Source organism: Mesoplodon densirostris, chromosome 6 (genome assembly GCF_025265405.1).
Source record: "Mesoplodon densirostris isolate mMesDen1 chromosome 6, mMesDen1 primary haplotype, whole genome shotgun sequence".
Taxonomy (NCBI): Eukaryota; Metazoa; Chordata; class Mammalia; order Artiodactyla; family Ziphiidae; genus Mesoplodon; species Mesoplodon densirostris.
The window spans coordinates 119,629,955-119,655,691 of NC_082666.1; the positions used below are offsets into that span (position 1 = coordinate 119,629,955).

Below are 25,737 nucleotides of genomic sequence, written 5' to 3' on the forward strand. Positions count from 1 at the left end.
ATGCACTCATAGGAAGATATGAGTAAAATATAGTATACAATGTCCATACAATATGTATTACTAATAAAAACATTTATGTAGTGCTTTTTCATATAAAATGAGAGATTATACACTATAAAATACCTTTTGCTATTTTATTGCAGTTTTAAAAATATTCTGCAGTGGGGCTTCCCTGGTGGCGCAGTGGTTGAGAGTCCGCCTGCCGATGCAGGGGACACGGGTTCGTGCCCCGATCCCGGAAGATCCCACATGCCGCGGAGCGGCTGGGCCCGCGAGCCATGGCCGCGGAGCCTGTGTGTCCGGAGCCTGTGCTCCGCAACGGGAGAGGCCACAGCAGTGAGAGGCCCGCGTACAGCAAAAAAAAAAAAAAAAAAAAAAAAAAATATTCTGCAGTTCTCTGCATTTAACACAGAAGTTTAATATTTAATGGCTTCATACACGCAGAAACTGAAGCCAGGTTACTTTTGTACAACAGTGGAAACTAGGATTCCCTGTGCTTTTGTTAAATTAAAAGCATTCGTAATTATTTCTCAGAAGAGTTAGTCATTAATTAAGGTTTATGAAGTGCTTAGGGAGTGTCATAAGGAAATATACCAAGTCTCACAAGCCCTGTAACATGGAAACCTAGATTTGAAGAAATTAGTAGAATTGCCAACTTAGCATGAATCTTGATAGTTTTAAGTAGTCAATTCTGACCAATGCAGAAAGTAAAAGGAAAGAGAAGCAAATTCATCAGTTAAATGAAAATGCAGCTGACCCAGGCCAGGTGGATATGTGTACAAGCTGAGTGAAATAGAACCCTCCAGTTGTTGCCAGGAGCTATTGATGTGATGACTAAAAACATTACCACTACCACCAGTACATTTAAGCCTTATCCATTTAAAAAAATTTTCTGGGAAGGGAGCTTAATGAGAGTTTTCTTCTGTTTATATTTTCATTGAGTGGTTCTAGATGTTTTGTTTTGATCAGAGAAGTCTCTCAGAAAGTTCCCCAAATGAATATTTAATGCTACTGGAAATAGGCGTGGACAACAGGCCTTTGAAAGAAAAGAGCGTTTAAATACTTTTTTCTCCTAGTTATAAAGTAATACTTTCTCACCATAGAAAATCTGTAAAATACAGAAAATTAATTTTTTTTATAAGTGACTTTTAATCATACCACCAAGAGATGGCTTCTGTTAATTTTTTCCTCATCAGCTAATGCTCCATGGTGGTATGAACTGTGTTGATTTTAGTTCATCACTGTAACCCTACTACCTAGTACAGTGCCTGGAACAGTTGGCACCTAATTAATATTTATTCAATGAGTGAACATATTAATATTTCCTTCTAGTATTTTTATGCATACGTTAGCTTGTCTGTTAATAATATGGGGTCCATACTGTACTTTTTCACTTTTCATTATCTCCTGAGGCTTTTCTCATGATAGCCAATATCTTTCCATCTAAAGTATGATTTTGCATAATGCATAATGTTGCATCCAATTTCATACTTCATTTAACCATTTTCCTATGCAAATGAAATCATATAGTATGTACTATTTTTTGTCTTGTTTCTTTTGTTCACCATAATGTTTTTGAGATTCATCCATACTGTTGCATGCATCAGTCATTATTTCCTTTTTTTTTTTTTTTTGTGGTACGCGGGCCTCTCACTGTTGTGGCCTCCCCCGTTGCGGAGCACAGGCTCCGGAAGCGCAGGCTCAGCGGCCATGGCTCACGGGCCCAGCCACTCCGCGGCATGTGGGATCTTCCCAGACCGGGGCACGAACCCGTGTCCCCTGCATCGGCAGGCGGACTCTCAACCACTGCGCCACCAGGGAAGCCCCATTATTTCCTTTTTATTAGCTGAGTAGTATTCTACTGTTTGGGTAATTATTGCTGTTGGGTAAAATACCCAAGAGTAGAATTACTGAATCACAGAGTAGGTGTATATTTAACTTTACAAGAAACTTCCCAAGTAGTTGTAGCATTTTCCTCTCCCACCAGCGATGTAGGAGAGTTGCCCCCATCCTTGCCAACACTTCTGTGTTGAGAGTCATTTTCTAAAATTAATTAATTAATTATTTTTGGCTGCGTTGGGTCTTCGTTGCTGCACACGGGCTTTCTCTAGTTGCGGCGAGTGGGGGCTACTCTTCATTGCGTCTGCGCGGTTTTCTCATTGCGGTGGCTTCTCTTGTTGCGGAGCACAGGCTCTAGGTGGGTGGGCTTCAGTAGTTGTGGCACGTGGGCTCAGTAGTTGTAGCACACGGGCTTAGTTGCTCCGCGGCATGTGGGATCTTCCCGGACCACAGCTCGAAACCGTGTCCCCTGCATTCTTAACCACTGCGCCATCAGGGAAGCCCGAGAGTCTTTAATTTTAGCTCTTCTACTAGGCTAGTAAAGTGGTATCTCAGTATGGTTTATTTTGCATTTCCCTGGTGACTAACAATGTTGAGAATCTTTTCACTGGCCATACATATATCTTCTTTGATTGATACTGCCAAATCCCTTTCCAGAGAGATTGTGCTAATTTATAATTCTACCAAGAGTGTCACCTTTTAAAAATGTTTTCCATTTTGCTATGTGAAAAATACCATCTTGTTTTAATTCTCATATTTTATTACTTATGAAGTTTGGTGTTAAGGAGTGGCTCCAATTTGAGACCCAGGGACTTCCCTGGCGGTGCAGTGGTTAAGACTGTGCTTCCACTGCAGGGGGCATAGGTTCGATCCCTGGTTGGGGAACTAAGATCCTGCATGCTGCCCAGTGTGGCCAAAAGAAGAAAGATATATCTGAGATCCAGATAGTTGGTTACTTCTTCCACAACTATTATTGGATAATCCATCTCTTCACATTGGTTTGCAATGTTTTCCTAAACTCTTTGTTTTTAGCCATCCTGTTTATGTTCTTCCAGATGACTTTTAGCCTCTACTACGCTGCAGGGACCAATTTATTTTTGACCACTAGAAATTTGCTCTGTTTGATAGATGTGTGGAGCTCTGATTACTTCCTAAGTGAAGAACTTCCTCAGGATATCTGAACAATTCTCTTGGGTGGAAGCCTGAAGTCAAGACCCAAGAAAACAGAACCAAAATCTATTCAGCTCCTTCAGGTGCTCCTGCCTTGCTGGGATTGCTATGAATGGCCTTAGGTCAAAACTGCAGGGCATAATTCAGGGTCTGACTCCAGTGTGTATCCCCAGATCTCCTCCCAATACATAAATCTATATTAAAGGAGATTTGGTTTAACTCCTATAATCTTTTACCTGGAAGCTGTACAAAAGAACTTTCTGCGGTGATGGAAGTGTCCTATTCTACCACATCCAATTAGTTAGCCACTAGCCACAGGTAGCTATCGAGCACTTATGTGGCTGGTGCACTTAAAGAAACGAATATTTATATTTTATTTAATTTAAATGTACAGAACCAACTATGACTACTCATTGGCCACCACAGTGACTGTTAAGACCGGTTTGCCTGTAATTTGCATATACTTCCTTGGATCTCAGTTTCAATATTTCACTATCACGGCTAAAATCAAAATACTTTTGACTTTACCAGGCACTATACTAGATGAAGGAAGACAGTTTCTATTCTAGGCTTACAATTTAAGGAGAGAAAAGGTCAGTTTTTAACCTGGAGAGGAGCCAGATTGCTGACTCTACGGAGACTTGCCCGTCGTGTTCCACAGTAAGGATGACCGGGGGAGGCAGGTACTGTGTCACTGCGTCAAAGGGGAAGAAGGGATTGCTTCTAGCTGTGTAGGTGACACGCAGAACTTATGAAAAGGTCAGTTCCTTGCACAGAGGAGGTCTGGCCCAGGGGCTCCATGGAGCCGGCTGCCGTCCCGTCTCTGACAAGTGCAAAGGCAGAGAGGAGGCCACGGCGCCTAGCGGACGGTCTTATCCACCCACTCGGAAACCGCCCCTCTCCGCGCACTACTGGATTAGAACTAGGATGGACGCGATCGTCCTTCTTACTATACTAACCGCCCTCGACAAATGTGACAACTTAAACCAGGGGTTTAAATGGGTTTGCTGACTGGGGGGAGAGTAAACTGTGGGAAGGAGCCTGATCAAATTGATAACGACTCCTAGACAGACTGGGGGGGAGACCCCGAGGAAAGGGAGGGAGGTCACCCGTGGGGAAGGTCTGGGAGGACAAGGGCTCCCTGCAAGGTGGCCCCAAGCGGACAGGAGGTGCACTGCCCCGCCGAGAGGCTGCTGGGTCGCTCGGGCCGGGTCACAAGATGGCCGCTGCTCCACTGGGGCTTTTGGTGCAGAACCGAGGGGCCGCTGTTAGGTGCTCCAGGCCCGGGCGGCGCAGGCAGCCGAGAAGAAGTCAGCTGCAGGAGGGGCAGGCAGAAAAGGGAAAACTACTGTCGGAAGCTAAAGCGGAAGGAAGCGCGCGTGCGCGGAGGGCGGCCGCGCGGGCCGAGAGCCTCTGCGCGAAGGGTAAAGCCGGGGTCGCCGACTGCCCGGGAGTAGGAGGTCAGGCGGCCGAGCCGGCTGAGGCAGCGGGGCCGCGCGCTGGGCCTCGGCGCGGCGGCGGCGGCGGCGGCGGCGCGCGGGCCGCCGGGAAGTTAGGAGGGCGTCGAGCGGGAACGCGCGCGCGCGCACGCGGGGCCGGGCCGCGCGCAGCCGCGGCCGCTGGGGTTGCCTCCCTCAACTGCGGTCGCGGGCGGTCGCGACTCCGCGCCTCAGGAGGGAGCGGCCGGTGGGCCTGCATCCTGTCCGTGGGGGTCGAGGCCGGGCTGCCGCGGCCGCCTCCTTCTGGTGCCTGGGCCGCCCTGAGGAGCCGGGCCGGGGCACGGCTGACTGACCGGCCCCGAGGAGCCGAGACCGCTGGAGGCGAAGGCGGAGGCGCACGTCTGGCGGTCTCCTGGACCGGGAGGAGGCCGAGGGGACCATGTCCGGGAGGAACCTCCACCTTTCCACCACCGAACGCGTCATCAAAGGTGCCAAGCGGGCCGGGCCTTCCAGTCGACCAGCGGGAAACGGCCCTCGGCCGGGCGAAGGCTCGGGGCCGGAGGGAGGGAGCCGAGGACAGGAGGCGGGAGGGCGGCGGGGTCCCTGGCGGCGCCCATCCCGGAGGAGGACCTGGAGGGGGTGTGGGAGACGGGAGTCCGGGATCCCCACCGGGGCTCCCCCGCGGGGGCGCCGGGCGTTTTCTGTTGCACCTGGACCAGTAGCTAGCTGGAGATTGCTTATTTATCTCCCGTAGTGTCGGATTTCCAGGCAGGGTGGCGATTTCTTCTCCCACCACCCCCAAAGAGTCTGGATCCACATATTTTTAAAAAGAAATGATTCCTCTTTTCTAGGCTCTTACCTGGGGGAAGCCATCTAGGGTGATGTGGGTAGGGAGTTGAGTAGACCCTTCCAAGTCAGATCTTTCTGCCGCTCCTCTTCTGTAGGATCAGATCTTTCTTGCCTCTTCCCCACCCTTTTTTTTAAAGGATGGATACCACGTACCTTTTAGCCCACTTTCTTCAGATCATCACAATTCACTGCTGTTAGTAAAAGAAACAATATAGTGAAATAAATGCAAATAAATTCATATTGTGATATTTGAAAGGGATCTCCAGATCTCTTGACACGATTTTTGGTGTTTTATTTTCCTTTCGGCCATAGAGACTTGGAGAATGATGTTCTCTGTTTCTGATGTCCAAAATAAACTAAAGTGTTCCTTACTAATACATACAGGGTTTTATATTGTAGTTGTTTCTGCCCTTAAACTAAGAATAGTGGTTTAAACATAACCACTAATTTATGTGCCTCTTTTGTTCAGACATAAGACAAGTACAACTCTTCTTTCTGAGTTTTAATACTCGGTTTGAAAGCACTATTTTGTAAGAAGGAAATATACCGAGACCAGGTGTGTTAGTGACCTCTGAATAAAGGGGTTAGCTGTAAGTGGGGAAAACTATTAAAATACTTTTATTTTTTCATTCTGGTAATTAGAAGGAGAAAGGAAACCAGGATTGGTGACAAGAAAACTTTTTTTTTAAGTGGAGAAAAATTATTGAATGTTCAATGAAGGGAGAGAATTTTAGTGTATAACTTAGGTGTTTTTTCTTCCCCCTTAAAAATTAAGCATCATAAATGTTGATTGTCTACAGTATGTAATTTTAGTGTGTAATGTAGTTTTCCCCCCAAAAAAAGTCATCATCATAAGTGTTGATCATAAATGTTAATTATCTACACTATATAATATTTACTAAATGTAATGAGGTTTTTGAGAGTCATCTACTCAGCATTTGTGTGGTATCATTAGGGATTTAAGAGAATTGTTCATAGAACTGACAGCCCTTTAACTGCTAAATTCTTTTGACCATTTTAATGTCAGTCTTTATAGTATATAACCCATGAAGAGTATATAACCCTCTCAAGATTCAGAATCTACTAAACATAATCTTTTTTGATATATCAAGGTCATCATTATGTACATTAATTTCTGTCCTATGCAGTTAATATGGCCGGTGCATTCTGCTGTATAAGGGTGTTGGCAGTTTCCTCCTGTGCTAAAATGACTTCTCACTGCTATACCAGTTTAGTGCTTTTGTCTGTTCTTAGTTTATCTGCTGCAGTACTGCTCTCTATCTGTCAAAATATGCCCTTCTAATCTGCCACTTCTAAGCTGAAGTAGGCAGGGAAACCAGATAAACCAGAATAGTGTGTGAAGTCAGAATAAATAGGATCTGAGTGAAGCTTAGTGGTAGTCCTCAGACCTTCATGAATCTCAAATTCTGATCGCCATTGTAGTATGTAATTTCTACCATAACGTGCTGTAAGATATCAAGGAAATTTTTAAATGACCCTTTCAGACCCTTAAATATAGAAGTAAAGTAAATCAAAATGTAGCTAAAATGCAGGTGCTGGCTTATTGCTAGGCATGCCCACAGTTAAGTGAATACCCTCATAGTCTATATGATTCAAATTTGTTTTTTGGTGAAATTTTATAAATTACTGCATGTTATTATAAGATTACCCTTAAAAAATGAAACATAAATGATTTCAAGCCCTTAGAATGTGTGGATTTGTCTCGTATATAAAAACTTTAGTGTAAGAACTTGAACACAGCAATTTTGGCTTCCTGGTGACTTACGTTGCTTTTTTTCTGGGTTTTCCTGAGTTTGAAATATTGAGGTTTTTTTCTAAGAAAGTAAGGTGTCAGTCACTGTATATATAGCTAAGGTCCGGTTGTACTGTACTGGGTTCTAAATCCTGATCTAATATTATCTTTTCTGGCCAGAGTTGTTTGCATTTATTCACAGCTGGAAATCTTTTTCAGAGGTGAGACCACACCCCAGTTATTCTTGGTTTTGTCATTTCCTGTTAACTTTAAATTCTGCTTAATTGTTTTGCTTGAGCAAATCTTGGAGAAGCGTGGGTGGGTGGGAGTGATTTGTATTTTGTGTCTTTTAAATAGCAACCTTCCTAAAAGGAAGGACTAGATTGGAGGTTTTACTCCTACTTCTCGGGCTTACTTGTGACCTTGCCTTTCTTTTTTAACCTTGCCTTTTTACTTAAACTCTCTCTTTTTTTGCTTCAATAATCTCATCTGCAAAATAGGGTTAATAATACCTTCTTTGTCAAGCATCTCAGCCACGCAAATGACATAACGGATGTGAAAAGCTTAAGACAAGGTAGTATTATGAAACATGATAGTAATGTGAGAATAGATCAGCTACTTCATAAGTGGATAATAGAGAAATCATTAATATTCAAAAAATATCAGAATCGGAAAGCATATGAAATTATAAGTTAGGAAACTGTTCCCAGTCAGGAAAATACTTCTTCTACAATATAAAGGATATCTGGGTGGAATCCCATGGATAACAGCGTACAAGCCAATAATACAGTCTGTCTAGTACTTCCCTGGCAGCTGGTTTCTCCTCTAGCAGTTGAAGGTATTTATTTTGTGTTTAAAAATATAAACATTCTTATGATTTCACTCATTCATTAAAGTTTATGGAGAGCCATCTGTAATGTACTCCCAATTGGTGCTCATTTGCTTCTTCTTTGTTTTAAAAATTAAAATTTGTGTGAGCCTCTAGAACAGTCCATATACACTGGGGGCAACACTACTCGTATCTGGAGCAGAAAACGAGAAACCCAAATAATTGCATTTTGAAAATCTTTCAGCTTGATTATTTTTCTGGTTTCCAAGTTTCTTTTCTTATTTGAAGGAATTTTTTTTCTTTGACAGTGATTTTTATAAAAAGTTTATTCCTGTAGGCTGAATCTTTTCAGAAGCAACAAGGAAATTTCACTAGGCATTACATAACAAATATAGAGAATCCATTGTCTGAGTTTGCTCTTTGGTGGCCGAATGGGTTTTAACAGAAGTCAGACTTCTTTTTTTTTTTAATCATTGAATTGTGCACTTTATTTATTTATTTATTTTTACTATTTGAAAATCTTTATTCAAATCAGATCTATGCTTATTATTTACATTATCTTTCATTTAGGATTAAAATATAATATCCATCTGTAGTTTAAATCATACTTTTAGCCCTTTACATAATATGAAGTTAAAGTTGTTATAGTTTAAAACTGAGTAGAATTGGGGACATTAGATTTTTAAATGAAAATGAAAAATTATGATACATTAGAACATACATGTACACATACTACTAGACAAAGAGTGGTAGAACAAGATAAAATATAGTAATTTTCTATTTTTCCTTGTGGCTATTTTCTATATATTATAAATCACATACTTTTAATAAGTATTTACATAAAACTTTCAATTAATAAATCAAATGCCAAATGAAGGATTACAAGAAAAAAATTTTCCTGAACTTTTCACTTACTTAAACTGCATGTTTTCCTAGGTTAGAAATTATCCATGTTTAGAATATCTTAAAGTATAGATACATTTGATCCCCATATGTTAAACACTGTACAACTGGAAGTTCTCAAAAAAGAGGTAAAGAAAAAGAAAGAAATGGTACTCTCAATTTAGCTTCCCAAGAGTTAGAAGGATGCCCACAGTCTGTGCTTAGTTGTCTATATATGAAACAACAGTGTTCACACCCCTCTTACTCTTTGTTTATATCCTTGACTTTTTTATGATTTATATTACCTTTCTGTTTTCTTTCAAGGATGGAAACATCTGACTGCGATCTATCTTCTTTATTAAAATATAAATATTTTCTAGAATATGGACAGATAAGTTTTAATGACAAACAGCAAAATACAGCAACCAATATTCAATAGGTATTCTGCCACTTAGTGGAGTTTTTCAAGAAAGCAGTTCAGTACACCTTCTCAACTTACAAATGTATGTGCACTTTATTTTTATTTATTTTTCAAATAAATTTATTTATTTATTTTTGGCTGTGTTGGGTCTTTGTTGCTGTGCGTGGGCTTTCTCTAGTTGTGGTGAGTGGGGGCTACTCTTTGTTGCAGTGCGCGGGCATCTCATTGCGGTGGCTTCTCTTGTTGCGGAGCACGGGCTCTAGGCACGCGGGCTCAGTAGTTGTGGCTCGCGGGCTCTAGAGCGCAGGCTTGGTAGTTGTGGCGCACGGGCTTAGTCGCTCTGTGGCATGTGGGAACTTCCCGGACCAGGGCTCGAACCGGTGTTCCCTGCATTGGCAGGGGGATTCTTAACCACTGCACCACTAGGGAAGCTCCAGACTTCTTTTCAGGAGGATGCTGATAGAGTTCTCCCATTCTCTTGGAATTCAAGTGTACAATGTACTGCCATTTGTAGCACACATTGAAGGCTGCTGGTTCTTTGATATCCTGGCACTGGGAATACTGTGGCTATAGCTTTCTTTAAAAATTTTAGGAAGAGTAGTATGGACAGAAATGGCTATTTCCACAAGTATATCCTGAACCCCATTTCAGTCCCTGGTACCTGTACCTCATTTATTTCCCCTCTGTCCCCCTTATGAGAATGGATTTACCAAGGATTAAAATTTTTTTTCTTTTAAATGTAAGCTTAACCCTGCTAATTATAAAATTTGAAAGGCAAAAGGGAAGAAAACAAAGGCTTCATATTCTTTCCTTCCAGAAACTACTACTCTTAATACTTTTCGTTACTATACTTTCATTAATACTTTTCAATACAGCTGACCCTTGAACAATACAGGTTTGAACTGTGGGCCCACTTATACGTGGATATTTTTTCAATAGTAAATACTACAGTGCTACATGATCCGAGGATGGTTGAATCTAAGGATGTGGGACCACGGATAGGGAGGAACTTTGGGTATGGGGGAACCACCCGTGTATATACAGAGGGCTGATTGTAGGATGTACTTGGATTTTCTATTGTGTGGAAGGTTAGCACCTCTAACCACCTCTTATTCAAGGGTCAACTGTATTTCCATCTACTGGTATATTTTAAATTGAAAATGGATGACATATATTAAACCTTTTATTATGCAAATATCTCATATTATTTTAACATAAATATTGTAATTTTACCTAAATTCTTTCATAGTGGTTTCAATCAGCATGAAAGTGATTTGAAAGTGCTTGTATTCTTTTTTTTTTTTTTTTTTGCGGTATGCGGGCCTCTCACTGTTGTGGCCTCTCCCGTTGCGGAGCACAGTCTCCGGACGCGCAGGCTCAGCGGCCATGGCTCACGGGCCCAGCCGCTCCGCAGCATGTGGGATCCTCCCAGACTGGGGCACAAACCCGTGTCCCCTGCATCGGCAGGCGGACTCTCAACCACTGCGCCACCAGGGAAGCCCTGTATTAATATTTTGGTCCTTTATATTTTCAGTCATTTGATACAATGCCAACCCAGAAGAAACATTTTCAAGTATAAATATTCGATGTGAGCAAGTCATATAGCACACATCTGTTGAATTTGTCAACATTATTTAAGTTATACTTAGTTTACCATTGTAATTAACAACTGCCAAACTATAATATTTATTAAAAAATTTTTTTTGGTGTATACATTTTTTTTACATCTTTATTGGAGTGTAATTGCTTTACAATGGTGTGTTAGTTTCTGCTTTATAAGAAAGTGAATCAGCTATACATATACATATATCCCTGTATCTCTTCCCTCTTGCATCTCCCTCCCTCCCACCCTCCCTATCCCACCCCTCTAGGTGGTCACAAAGCACCGAGCTGATCTTCCTGTGCTATGCGGCTGCTTCCACTAGCTATCTATTTTACATTTGGTAGTGTATATATGTCCATGCCACTCTCGCACTTTGTCCCACCTTACCCTTCCCTCTCCCCGTGTCCTCAAGTCCATTCTCTAGTAGGTCTAAGTCTTTATTCCCGTCCTGCCCCTGGGTTCTTCATGACCTTTTTTTTTTTTTTTAGATTCCATATATATGTGTTAGCATACAGTATTTGTTTTTCTCTTTCTGACTTACTTCACTCTGTATGACAGACTCTAGGTCCATCCACCTCACTACAAATAACTCAATTTTGTTTCTTTTTATGGCTAAGTAATATTCCATTGTATATATGTGCCACATCTTCTTTATCCATTCATCTGTCGATGGACACTTAGGTTGCTTCCATGTCCTGGCTATTGTAAATAGAGCTGCAGTGAACATTGTGGTGCATGACTCTTTTTGAATTATGGTTTTCACAGGGTATATGCCCAGCAGTGGGATTGCTGGGTCGTATGGTAGTTCTGTTTGCAGTTTTTTTAAGGAACCTCCATACTGTTCTCCATAGTGGCTGTATCAATTTACATTCCCACCAACAGTGCAAGAGGGTTCCCTTTTCTCCACACCCTCTCCAACATTTATTGTTTCTAGATTTTTTGATGATGGCCATTCTGACTGGTGTGAGATGATATCTCATTGTACAAACTATAATATTTAAATATTTAAATATAATATTTAAACACTGGAAATTGATGCTCTTTGAGATTCACACCTCTGAGTGAAAGTCTCAAACCTCAGAAAGGACATCTTAATTTAAACACTTAATTATTTCCAATAAGATGTTCTTTTTTACCCGTATGATAATGGTTGTGATTGAAGCCTTATGTATATCAGACATTTGGTAATAAAGCTTTCTTAAGTAAAGTAACATTATCACATTTTACTGTAAAATTTTAAAAAAAAGCTATCGGATTATTGGAGAGACAAGTGCTAAGGACTCATTACTTAAAGTGAATTAAAGAATTAGTTAACACGGGACTATATTCAATATCCTGTGATAAACTATAATGGAAAAGAATATGAAAAAGAATATATATATGTATAACTGAGTCACTTCGCTGTACAGCAGAATTTAAACACAACATTGTAAATCAACTGTACTTCAATACAATTTTTTAAAAAAAGAATTAATTAAAACACTTTTCCTAAGCAGTATTTGATAATAGAGTATTTTTCCATTAAAGTGACATTTTAGTGTCACATTAGTGACACATTTCCATTAAAGTCACATTTTAGTGTCTAATTTTTAGACATATGTCTATGAGAGACAGAATTATTCAGCTAATTCTCATATTTGTGGTCATTTCAGAGCTTTGCTGCTACTAATGGCAATAAAGAGGTGTCTTTTAATCTTTTCATCCTTTAGTGCAATCATTAATAGAATATAACACTCTGTTTTAAAGTTTTCATGTTAAATTTTAGCTTCATTTGAAATTGCAAAACTGAGGTCTAAAAATTTCAACCTAAGCTAAGTGATGTCTGACTTAGTTATCTTTATAGTCTACCTAATTATTCAGATGTATGCAGAGAGAACTTTTAGTTTCCTATATTCAGTTTTATTTTGTTGGTGAACTAGATTTTTATCATGAAATCTTTTAGTTTCTTGAGTCTTTGTCTATTATTAGAAGAGGGTATAACTTGGTAATTAGGCTCTCTAGACTGGGTGACAGAAAAATATGCTATATTAGCTGGCCAAGGGAATGTGTATCTTTGATGATCATTATTAGATTTATTGAATACTAAGAATTCATGATGTTTTTGTGCAGTGTCTAGACAATATCAGCCCAAGAGAGTGAAATTCTGAATGAAGTAAACACTAGGAGATAATTTAAGAATTCATTCAAGAATTGCCAATGTAATCCTTGCTAAAAATGTTTAACCTGTATCTAGTTATAGTAAATGATCAGACAAATCCAGGTTATGGGACTTTCTACAAGACAAATGGTCTGAACTCTTCAAAAGTGTCAAAATGATAACGGTAAACATCAATTTTTTTTTTTAATTTTAATTTTTTATTTTTTTAAACTTTTGCTTTATAACAAATTTAATCAGTTATACATATACATATGTTCCCATATCCCCTCCTTTTTGCGTCTCCCTCCCACCCTCCCTATCCCACCCCTCCAGGCGGTCACAAAGCACCGAGCTGATCTCCCTGTGCTATGCGGCTGCTTCCCACTAGCTATCTACCTTACGGGTAAACATCCATTTTAATGGTAGAATTCTGTGGCTGTCCAATAGATCTTATTACAATGGCAACAGTGTCTCCACACTGTCCAATAGAGTAGGCACTAGTCAAATGTGGCTATTGATCAGTTGAAATGTGGCTAATGGTATTGCAGAGCTACATTTTAAATTTTATTTAAAAAAATGTCAAAGTGATGAAAAATTAAAAAGGCAAGAGGACTATTCTAGATGAGAGAAGATGAAAGAGAAATGACAGTCAAGTACAGTGCCAAGCCTGGATTGGGAAAATGAAAAAAGTCATAGAGGACATTTTGGGGACAACTGGGGAAGTTTGAATATGGAGTATATATTAGATATAGTATATCAATGGGAAATGTCTTGGGTGTGTGATATGGTATTGTGGTTATAAAGGAGAATGTTCTCATTCTTAGGTAATACCTGATGAAGTATTTAGGTTGAAATGTCATGATGTCTGCAATTTGTTTTCAAATGGTTCAGGAAAAAAAAATGTACTTGTTAAGAGAGAAAGCAAAAGTGGCAAAATGTTTACCATGGTGAATATGGGTAAAGAGCAAATGGATATTCATTTTACTATTCTTTCACTTTTTGATAGGATTTCAGTTTTTCAAAATATGAAGTTGAGAGAAAAAAGAGTACAGTTAAGAAATGCCTCACATAACTAGACTCAGGAAAGGCACTATCATATTTGAGGATTCAGTGGTGGCTTAGTGAAGGCAAGCTAAAGAGAAGAACATGAGTTTTAAAGTATATTATAGCTGGGTTTTCCTGGTGGCGCAGTGGTTGGGAGTCCGCCTGCCGATGCAGGGGACGCGGGTTCGTGCCCCGGTCTGGGAAGATCCCACATGCCACGGAGCAGCTGGGCCCGTGAGCCATGGCCGCTGAGCCTGCGCGTCCGGAGCCTGTGCTGCGCAACGGGAGAGGCCACAACAGTGAGAGGCCCGCGTACCGCAAAAAAAAAAAGTATATTATAGCTGATGTGGCGTGGGGGCAACTTGCTTAGTAGGAAAAGGGGTTGTTGCAGCTACATGGTGGGTCTTGGAAGAACATGCAGAAGTAAGGATGGAGAAAGCAAGTATACTTGACTAAGGACTTGAGAGGGTGGGTAAACTCGAAGTGTCAGAGAATGGGAAGAGGTTAAACGAAGAAAAGGAGAAGGAAGAGGAATAGCTGAAATCTATCAGTGATCAGTTGACAGTGATCCCATTAAGGAGACAGCAAGATTATTTGGATGGTTATGTGTTAAAAACAAACAAACAACTGAGGCTTAATTGGCTTATAAATGTAATCCAAAATTATGGAAAATGCAAACATTACCCAAAAAGATATGGTGACAGACTTGTTCTTGTTTTTTAGAGAGATTCAAGTGAGTAAGGCGGTAGACGGATAAAATAAATATTAAAAAGCACTAATAAGGAGAGAAGATGGAAAGGATTTCCTAAGTATATTTCCCATCCCTGTTAATCATACCACTTACCCATTTAGTCACTGGCTCACATGACAAGCCTGGGAGTCAGGCCAGACTCTGCTATCCCTTTCACTTCATATCCCTTTCTACCAGAATCAGTTCTGTGGACTTTTGGTTTCTGCTTAAACTTCTGCTTCATCTCCCTCTCTTACTTCTTGCTTGTACTACTGCAGTAGCCACTTGCTAGGGCTATTTAATCTAATCTCCATGCTGCCATCATGATCTTTGGATAATGTAAAGGATCATTCTTGTGCTTGAAATCCTTCATGAATGTTTCCAGACTGTAGGATAAACTCTTAAGTTTGTTGATGTAGAAGTTCCTTCGTGCTAAACCTCTAACCTTGTGTTAGTTCCTCCTCATTTCACACCCCCATTGCCAAACCTACTTTCCTACTCCTTGTGGTTCCCTAGAATGCCATGTCGTGTTGTATCTGTGAATGGTCTCTTTGCATTACTTCTCTGAAGAATCTTGTCCCCCAGCTTGACTAGCTCCTATCTATCTTTCAAGATTTAGCCAAGAGGACATCTGAGAAGCTTTTTCTCCTTTACTCGGAGGTTGTATGAGTAATGGTTTTAGAACATGGGCTTTGAAGTCAGGTGAACCTGGATTCAAATTCTGCCTCGTTTGGTATCTGTGTGACCTTGGACAAATCACTTTGTTTTACCTCCGTTTCCCTATTTGAGGGAGAGGGATAATAAAACTTCGCTTGCAGGATAGTTGCGAGGATGAAATAGACAACACAAAGTACAGTGACAGGCACATAGTAAGTGCTCAGTACATGTTAGCTGCTATCATCATCATCAGAAGAATTAGATATTGCCTCCCATGTGCTCACATGAGCAGTCTCATTGCTTTACAAATTTCTTTAAATATTTTTATTTTATTTTATTTATTTATCTGGCCGCACCGTGGGGTGTGTAGGATCTTAGTTCCCCGACCAGGGATCAAACCCACGCCTCCTGCATTGGAAGCGTGGAGTGTTAACCACTGGACCTCCAAGGAAGTCCAAGAACTGTGTGTTCTTAATGTTGAATACAGTGCCTAGCACATAGGCGCTTAGTAATTGTTTAAGTGAAAGCATAAGAAGCTTATTTTATTGAAGACGGTGTAGGAAAGAACACAGGCGCTGCTAATTACTAGTTGTGTGACTTTTGTCATTTGTTTTCCTTGCTTCAAGTTTAAAATGGGAGATAACAGTACCTACCTCAGAATTTAAAGATTGTATTTCATATTGTACAATATTATGTAGAGTGCTTAGCATAGTGCCCATAGTGGGTGCTTAATAAATGTTAGCTGTTCTTTATTAAGTGAATTCTTCTTGAATCTTGGTGAGGTCTGACAGCAGGTCTGTTTGACTTTAAGTGGCATATGTGCAATGATAGTTTAGCAGTGTTATATTTTATATTTTCCAGCCTTAATCTCCTTAGCTTTTGAAAGGACTTAAACGTAAAATCCTTAATAAAAATGGTAAAAATTTCCTTTTCTATAGTATAGATAGAATTTTGGAAATCATGTATTCAGAAACAGATATTTGATGAATTCCTACTACAAGCAACACATTCTGGTTATACTCAGAAGCTTAAATACTGTCTTGAAAAGTACTCAGTATAGCATATGATAACTTCCCAAAAATGTGACAGAAGATTAGAACTCTGGAGCTTCCTATGACTAATAACCACCGGGAAGAGCAGATGACTAAACCGTAGACTATATCTCGTAAGAAATGTTTGCTCCTTCACTCTATAAATTGATAATCCTTTCAGGTTTAAACTTTAATGGTTGATCAGTGGCCTAACGAGGTAAGACTTAATTTGTGGTTTTTTGTGTGTATGCCTAGGTACATTTTATTCTTGTGACCTTTAAGGCTTTGTGGAAGTTTAAAAATAAAGTAAGATCGTTTTAATGAATGGCCAGAGTAATAATGGTAATTGGTGGATTTATTCATGAAAGCAAGTTAGTTGTTTTTTACTATTGTGCATTGTTTTATTGAACACATATGATCACTATAAAGATATTGTTTCTGTCAGACTAGTGAGTTCTGTGACTATCAAAGAACAGAGGGAATAATCTGAAAGAGCTATTTCAGATGATTGAAATAAAATTATTTGTTCTGATTAGTTATGAGAGGACCTGAAAGGTACATATGACTTTCACTAATAATATCTAATATAACCTCTTAAGCAGTGTTTAACTGGTTCATGATTGGACACGCAGGTGAGTAGATTAGGAAATAAGTCTGCAGAAGTAGGGCAGGCTTGCTGGCTTAAAATAGGAATGAAAGCAGGGTTATTTGCAGTGAACAGAGATAGCTATTTAGGTAAATCCTAGTGTCCCGTGAGGATAAGACCACACAGTAATCTAAAAATAATAGCTTATAGGCCAATAACTTTTAAGGGTTAGCTTTTATACTTACTGTAGGATTAAAGTGGTTGTCACCAATGCGGTCTTTCTCTTTAATGCAGTTCTGCATCAGATGTTGGGCATATGAAAATATGTGTCATTTATGTATTGGATGTATATTGAAGCAATATACTGAATTGAATTGAATTTGACCATGGAAAGGCTGAAGAATTTCTTCAGTGTAGTTTAGGAACTTAGTTTTAAAAATTTATTAAATTTTTATTTTGATAATTATAGATTCACAGGATATTGCAAAGAAAGGTACAGGAAAGTCCTATACATCCTCCCCTAGGTCTGTTCCACAATGTCAGTATCCCACACTACCACAGTACTATACCAAAGTAGAAATTGACATTGGCACAATCCAGATAGCTTATTCAAGTTTCACCAGTTATACATGGACTTGTGTGTGTGTGTGTGTAGCTCTGTGCAATTTCACGTGTGTATAACTACCACCACAATCAAGATACTCAACTGTATCATCACCACAAGACTCTTGTGTTACTACCCCTTTGTAGCCACACCCATCCCCTTCAGAAACTCATTTTTATAGTTTGCTTATTGTTTTGAATCATGTGCAAACCTGATTTGATTAAGGCTTTTGCTTCTGAGTTGGAAGCATTGTAAAATAATCTTTATTGCAATATAGGTAGTCTAACAGCAACTGACTCATGGTAAAAACTAGGTTAAAATGTGTTAGCAGTTTGGGAGCACTGAAAACTTTCTTGGCTAAATATATATAGACTTAGAATGAAGATTCTGAACTCTGGTTACCAACCAGAATCACCTGTGGAGCTTAAAAAAACATGAAGAAAACATGGGTACCTTGGCCTCATTCCAGATAAATCTGGAAAGCAATGTTGAATATAAAAATGCAAGTTACAAAAGGATACACAGGGACTTCCCTGGTGGTGCAGAGGTTAAGAATCTGCCTGCCAATGCTGGTGACGTGGTTTCAAGCTCTGGTCCGGGAAGATCCCACATGCCACAGAGCAACTAAGCCCGTGCGCCACAACTACTGAAGCCTGCGCGCCTAGAGCCCGCGCTCTGCAACAAGAGAAGCCACTGCAATGAGAAGCCTGCACACTGCAACGAAGAGTAGCCCCCGCTCCCTGCAACTAGAGAAAGCCCGCGCGCAGCAACGAAGACCCAACGCAGCCAAAAATAAATAAATAAAAATTAAAAAACAAAAGCACAGTGAACTACTGCTACACACCCATTAGAATGGCTGAAATTAAAAAGACAATTACCAAGTTTTAACAAGGATGTGGAGTGACTGGAACTCTCAGGCACTGCTGGTGGGAATGTAAAGTTGTAAAACTACTCGGGAAAATTGCTTGACAGTGTCCTCATATGTTAATTATACACCTGTCATACATCCCTGGCATTCCACCCCTAGGTATTTACCCAAGAGAAATGAAAATAAGATTTATCCACAAATGTTTATAGCAGCTTTAGTCATAATAGTCAAGACCAGGAAATATTCAGCAGGTAAATGGATAACCATATGGTATATCCTCACAATGGAGTACTACTCAGCAATAAAAAGATACAAACTACTGATATATGCAATAGCACAGGTGAATCACGAAATCATTATGCTTATGAAAAATACCAGACACAAAAGACTATACACTGGACAGTTCCATTCATATAAAACTAGAAAGTGCAAATTTATGTGTAGTGACAGATCAGTGGTTGCCTGGTGCTGGAGGCAGAAGACAGGATTCTTCAGGAGTAATAGAAATGTTTTATATCTTGATCGTGGTTGTGGTTTGACAAATAGAGACATGTCACATTTTATCGAAATGTATACTTCAGTGGATACAGTTTATTGTACCTAAGTACACCTCAATAAAGCTTATTTTTAAAAAAGAAGTTATGGAAGCTGTACCCTAAAATTAACACAGGATTTAGTGCAGATGACTTACTTTGGCTAAAACAAGATTGCAGGTTGATAGACTACTGCAAAATTGAATTGAAAACCTGAAAGAAGGAAATAAATAGAGACTCCCTCTGAACTAGGGATTAGTAGTTTGCTTTAGAAGGATACACTTTACTTTGAAACATTGCCTAGAGTTGAAATGCCTCCTTTTAAAAGTATGCTTTAGGGATAAAATATTTGCACTTTATGGCTAGCTTCAATACATGGGTGTATTTTTAGTCATCTTTTATACTTATTAAAGAACTGCAAATCACACAGAAGGACAAAAGAAATGAACAAAGGATATGATGTGTATAGATAATTTATAAATGAATAAATTCAAATGGCCAATGAACATGTGAGATTATAGATGTATGGACAAAGATATTTGTTCCCACATTATTCATAATAGCAAAAATAAATAAGAATAACTGCAGTGTTTAATAATAGCAGATTAATTAGGTGAATTATATTATTTCCATGATGCAAACTTTGAGAATTATATTGTAGAAGAATGTTTGTTGGTGTGAGAAAATTTTAATAGTGTAATACAAAATTCAAAAGACAGATTACCAGTGAAGGATTCTGGAATATTTTCCAAAAGACAGATTACTAGATTGTATACTACAGATGATTATAATATAATATATTTCAATATTAAAAATATTAAGATACACACCAGAATTTTAACAGTGGTTATCTTTGGTTGATGGCATTCTAAGAAATTTGTTTTTGTTTTTATGGTAGTTATTGTTTTTTGTGCTCGTTAGTTTTTAAAAATTTTTTAAATTGAAGTATAGTTGATTTACAATATTTTGTTAGTTTTAGGTGTCTAACAAAGTGATTCAGTTATATATAATATATTTATATTTTTATATTGTTTTCCATTATAGGTTATTATAAGATATTAAATATAGTTTCCTGTGCTATACAGTAAATCCTTATTTTTTTAAAAAATTTTATTTATTTTATTTTTTGCTGTGTTGGGTCTTCATTGCTGTGCGCGGGCTTTCTCTAGTTGCGGCGAGCAGGGCTACTCTTCGTTGCAGTGCAAGGGCTTCTCATTGCGGTGGCTCCTCGTTGCAGAGCACGGGCTGTAGGCGTGCGGGCTTCAGTAGCTGTGGCACGTGGGCTCAGTAGTTGTGGCTCGTGGGCTCTAGAGCGCAGGCTCAGTAGTTGTGGCGCATGGGCCTAGTTGCTCCGCAGCATGTGGGATCTTCCTGGACCAGGGATCAAGCCCGTGTCCCCTGCATTGGCAGGTGGATTCTTAACCACTGCACCACCAGGGAAGCCCTACAGTAAATCCTTATTGCTTATCTATTTTATGTATAGTAGTTTGTATCTGCTATTTAAAAAATTCTTCTGTATTGAGTATATAGTTTCTTCGATGTAGAGAAATAAAGAGTAGCTTGAAGATTAGCAGAAGGTTGAACATTAATACTATAGTATTCATTATACTGTTCTTTCTATTTTTGTAAATTCTTTGAGAATTTCAAAAAAGTTTTAAAATAGCTTGAAAACCTTCACTTTATTTATAGCACTGTATGAGCCATATTTATCAAGCATAGCTCCATTTATGAGGCTATTTAATGGCAGGTTAAAGGGTCTTTAAGCTTGATTTTAATAAATGCATAGTATAATAAAAATTTATTCACATTAAATACAAAGCAAATTATCACCTCTAACTGCTGGCTGATTTAGATTTAACTTCCAAACAGGAAGAGATTTTCAGTTTTGACACAAAGATCTGTTGATGATGTATTGATGATCCATTAATGGTCAGTAATCTTTGGGAATGCCCTGGCAACCAGTGGTTAGGACTCGGTGCTTTCACTGCCTGGGCCTGGGTTCAATCCCTGGTCGGGGAGCTAAGATCCCGCAAGCCGTGCGGCATGGCACCCACACCCCCCACAAATAAAAAATCAGTGATCTTTCTAGCCTTGTAGAAACAGGTGGTGAATTTTCCTCTTTGACATCCAGCAATACTCTGATTCCTAGGTGAGTTGCAGCCAAATTGGATATTGGTAGTATTTCTCTTAATTAATTCATTTATAATGAGTTATATACATTTCTAAATTCTGATTTTATTTATTTTTTGGATAAATAATATGGTATAAAATTTTAAAAGGTGTGTAGCAAAAAGTCGTCTTCTATTCCCTGACTCTGAGCCACCAGTCCTCTGCCTTGGGGATGTTAAAGCCTACCACCAAAGACCACCAGGAACCCATCTGTATCGTAACAAAAATAAGTTACATTTAGCTTGTTGCAGCAAGGAATAACATATACTAAAATAACTGTGGGGTATCTCAGAATGAAGGAGTTAGAAAGGAGGATATACAGGGTTTTAGGGACTGAGACTGGTCATAGAGTGATTTTAGGGTGGAAGTTAGTAGTCTGGGCAGGGACTGGCTGGAATATGTAATTTAGGTGAGTTGCTGGAATGGTCAATGGTTTTATCTTTAGTACACCCGAGTCCCTGAGGAGTTATTATCAGATCAGTTTGTCTATGGTACTAGAACATAATGAGCCGATGTTAAAAAAAAAAAAGGGCTTCCCTGGTGGCGCAGTGGTTGAGAGTCCGCCTGCCGATTCAGGGGACACGGGTTCGTGTCCTGGTCCGGGAAGATCCCACATGCCGTGGAGCTGGGCCCGTGAGCCATGGCTGCTGAGCCTGTGCGTCCGGAGCCTGTGCTCCGCAACGGGAGAGGCCACAACAGTGAGAGGCCCACGTACCGCAAAAAAAAAAAAAAAAAAAAAGTTAGAACTTAGATAATCTGTAATGCATACTGTGGTTTGGTTTGGTTCGCTTTATCTGACTTTTTTTTTTTTTTTTTTTGGCTGTGCTGGGTCTTCGTTGCTGCGGGCTTTCTTTAGTTGCGGCGTGAGGGCTTCTCATTGCAGTGGCTTCTCTTGTGGAGCATGGGCTCTAGACACGTGGGCTTCAGTAGTTGTGGCTCCCGGGCTCTAGAGCGCAGGCTCAGTAGGTGCGGTGCACGGGCTTAGTTGCTCCGCGGCATGTGGGATCTTCCTGGACCAGGGCTCAAACCCGTGTCCCCTGCATTGGCAGGCAGATTCTTAAGCCCTGTGCCACCAGGCAAGCCCTATCTGACTTTTAAGTCAGTGTTTTTCTGAGCGTTTGGGAGCAATTTGTAGTTTCTGTTTCAATTTTTACTCTTTGCTTCTGATCATTTGTTAACTAAGCCAGAGGATTTACCGTTTAGGGTAAGTGATCAATCAAGATCTGTATCTTTGTTAGATAGGCTGTGAGTGTTTATCAAGCTTTTGATGGTAGTAATTTTGACCTCTGTAAGCATCAAGCCATTTTTTTCTTTTTCTTAGATGATTGTTTTTTGAATCACCTGGCATGATAATGGCTGACTGGATTATTTAAGACTCGAGATAACACACATGGCATCTGTAGCAGACAAAACCTCAAACAAGAATTATTATTAAAGTTTGAAATAATGTCCCATATATCCCGTATCTATTTGGATCTTCCTTTGGTAACCAAATCATTTTTTCCCCTTTAATTTGGATATGGATTATTCACCTTTGCCTGTGTCTAAAGAATTAGTCTTGCATTTGGTGATTATCAAGGATAAAGGTCTTGGTAGTACTAGGAATAAAGGTCAGGGTGTTTATTGACAGTCTAGAATCTTGAACCAACAGAGAGAGAAGAAATAGCCAAGAGAATAAAGGGCAAAATCATGGAAACTGCACGGTAATCAGTGGCTTCTGGCGTCTGAGAGATTGTGTTCTGTTGATCTTGGCCGTAAATGGTCTATTCACATTATCTTCTGCTTTTGGACCAAAACAATTCTGGAAATCCTAACTCAGACGCAGTGTCTGGCCATAGCAATGATGTCAGTAATACACATAATTAATTTGTTCTCTGTAGTGTTAATAGTTACAAGTACATGATACATACCTTAACAGAAGTTCTTTTGACATGTCTCCACAAGGCTCAATTCTTGATCTTTAGATTATCACTGGGAGCTTTAGGTGAATGTAAGGAAGAAGCAGAAACTACTGTTGATGTTGAATCTGTAGGTTTTAGTCAATTTATTATTATTAACCAGCCTTATCAGAATGGAAGAGAGTGGAGTCTTCTGTTAAAGTACATAATCAGTTTTATAAGGAGTCAGTCATTGATTATTCTGAAAGTAAGAATATGTTCTGAACAGAGAGGACACTGACACATCTCCAGGCCTTTGATTTATCCTATAAAATGTATTAAGAATTTCACCAATCCAAGCTTATTTAAACCTAGAGATAAAATCTTTTTGTAGACAGCTATTGTGTCATTCTTGGTATATCAATATATCTTTAACCTGAAAGTTGTACAAACATTGAAGCATATCTACTTTTAACACATTTTACTTACACATGATTAACTTAGGAAGGCTGTACTCTTTTCATTCATTAGTTTTTTTTTTCTTTTTACCCTATTTTAATAAAGCAAAGAGCTCTCACAATAGTTTGAGTTAGTTAAAAGTTGGAGAATGCCAAACAGAGCTAATAATTTCTGTAATCCTTCAAAAATATTTTTAATAAGGTAAAGGACCAAGTCTTTGTGTAACTTAGTGTAAACCCAAAGATGTTGTAGGTGTGAGAAACATCTTCACAGTTTTATTATTCTGAATTTGGAGAAGAACAAAATCAAAGAGAATTGTTATGTGACAAAATATTAGCTGTGACTATCCAAAGGTGAGAAATAGTCACAGGCAGTATCTTGAAAAGCACAACAATAACTGACAGTGTTTATTAGGAATGTCAACTTGTTTCCAAAAGTAACGAACTTAAAAAAAAAAGATGTATGAGTTTGTCAAAAAGCACAGAGTTAATAGAATATTTTGATGATTTAAGGAATGTCTTCCCTGGGCACAGAATAACTTTGCTCTTTGAGCAGAAAGAAAACAGTTTTACTCTGTTTATTATTCATGAAAGAATTTGCATGAAAAGGATTTATATTATTCCTTACGAAAACCCCCTCACCTCTGACCAGTTTTGTCAGAAATTTTAACGTATTTTCTTTCTCCCTTCGAAGATTTTTTTTGTCGGGTTTGGTCTGGTTTGGTTTTTGTAGCTACTACAAACCCAGACAAATGAAGTCTCCTAATTCCCATGCTGTCTGCCCTTACGGTATGCCGTCTCATTTGTCTATCACTGTATTCTGTCACATTTTGGCACGACCAGAAATGTCTCTTTCTTCCCCCAGCTCTATTGAGATATAATTGACATATAACATTGTGTGAGTTTAAGGTGTACAACGTGTTGATTTGATATATTTTGCAAAATGATTACCACAACAGCATTAGCTAACACCGTGTAACACCATATAATTACCGTTTCTTTTTTGTGGTGAGACAGACATTTCTTATTTTAAGACAAAATTATTCTCTTTATTTCTAGTTAAGCAAAAGCACATGTGATACCATACATTCACATTCCCCTGTCTTCACACACATTCTTTTACATTCATTCAAAATCAATAACGGAAGACATTGTTAAGAGTTAAAGGTTGAGGGACTTCCCCGTGGTCCAGTGGTTAGGAATCCGCTTTCCAATGCAGGGGACACGGGTTCAATCCCTGGTCGGAGAACTGGGATCCCACATGCCACAGGGCAACTGTGCCCGCGAGCTGCAACTACTGAGCCTGTGCACCACAAGTAGGGAGAAGCCCGCATGCCTCAACGAAAAACCCCACATGCTGCAATGAAGGTCCCGCCTGCCGCAACTAAGATCTGACGCAGCCAAATAAATAAATAAATAAATATTAAAAATATATATATAAAAAAAGAGTTAAAGGTTGAATGAGAGGGTAATTCTGAGGGCGTTAGAAATGAGTAATCTTATAACTTCCAAAGAGTTACAAATTGTAAGGGCTTTCCTTGTTTCTTAAGGATTAATTAATCTCTAAATTCTCTTTAGGGTGAGGCCAATTAGTCTTTTCTAGGTTTTGTATCTCCTAGGCACATCAAAATAGGGACTAATTGCTAGAGATCGGGGAAGACTACATAAGCCTGATTTCTTCAATAAATGTTCTTTTTTCATGGGGTTTGGGAAGTCTTTCAGGGAGGCACTTTTAGAATTTGAATTGGATTTGGAAGCCTCCTCATATTAAAGAATGCAGACCACTGGGTATTTAGAATTCTGTTTCCTATCTTGTTTTAAGGTGCCTCTCAAATAAACAATTTTGTTCATGTTAAAATTTCCCCAAGAGGACTTCCCTGGTGGCGCAGTGGTTAAGAATCCACCTGCCAATGCAGGGAACATGGGTTCAAGCCCTGGTGTGAGAAGATCCCACATGCTGCGGAGCAACTAAGCCCGTGTGCCACAACTACTGAGCCTGTGCTCGAGAGCCCGTGAGACACAACTACTGAGCCCGTGTGCCACAACCACTGAGCCTGTGCTCTAGAGCCCGCGAGACACAACTACTGAGCCCTTGTGCCACTACGGAACCTGCACTCTAGAGCCCGCGAGCCACAACTACTGAAGCCCATGCGCCTAGAGCCCATGCTCCGCATCAAGAGAAGCCCGTGAACCGCAATGAAGAGTAGCCCCCCACTTGCCACAACTAGAGAAAGCCCGCGTGCAGCAACAAAGACCCA

The 25,737-nt window shown here is 39.6% G+C and overlaps 1 protein-coding gene across 2 annotated transcripts in view; it reads left to right on the forward strand.

Annotated features, from left to right (window-relative positions):
- Nucleotides 1–4,612: 4,612 nt before the first annotated feature.
- The window catches only part of PPP3CC (protein phosphatase 3 catalytic subunit gamma), a 92,248-nt gene continuing 71,123 nt past the window's right edge, over nucleotides 4,613–25,737 (forward strand). For both annotated transcript variants that reach the window (XM_060102506.1, XM_060102507.1), the window contains exon 1: nucleotides 4,613–4,936. In XM_060102506.1, the coding sequence (XP_059958489.1) occupies nucleotides 4,888–4,936 (49 nt within the window). In that variant the 5' untranslated portion in view covers nucleotides 4,613–4,887. The remainder of the gene's footprint in view (nucleotides 4,937–25,737) is intronic.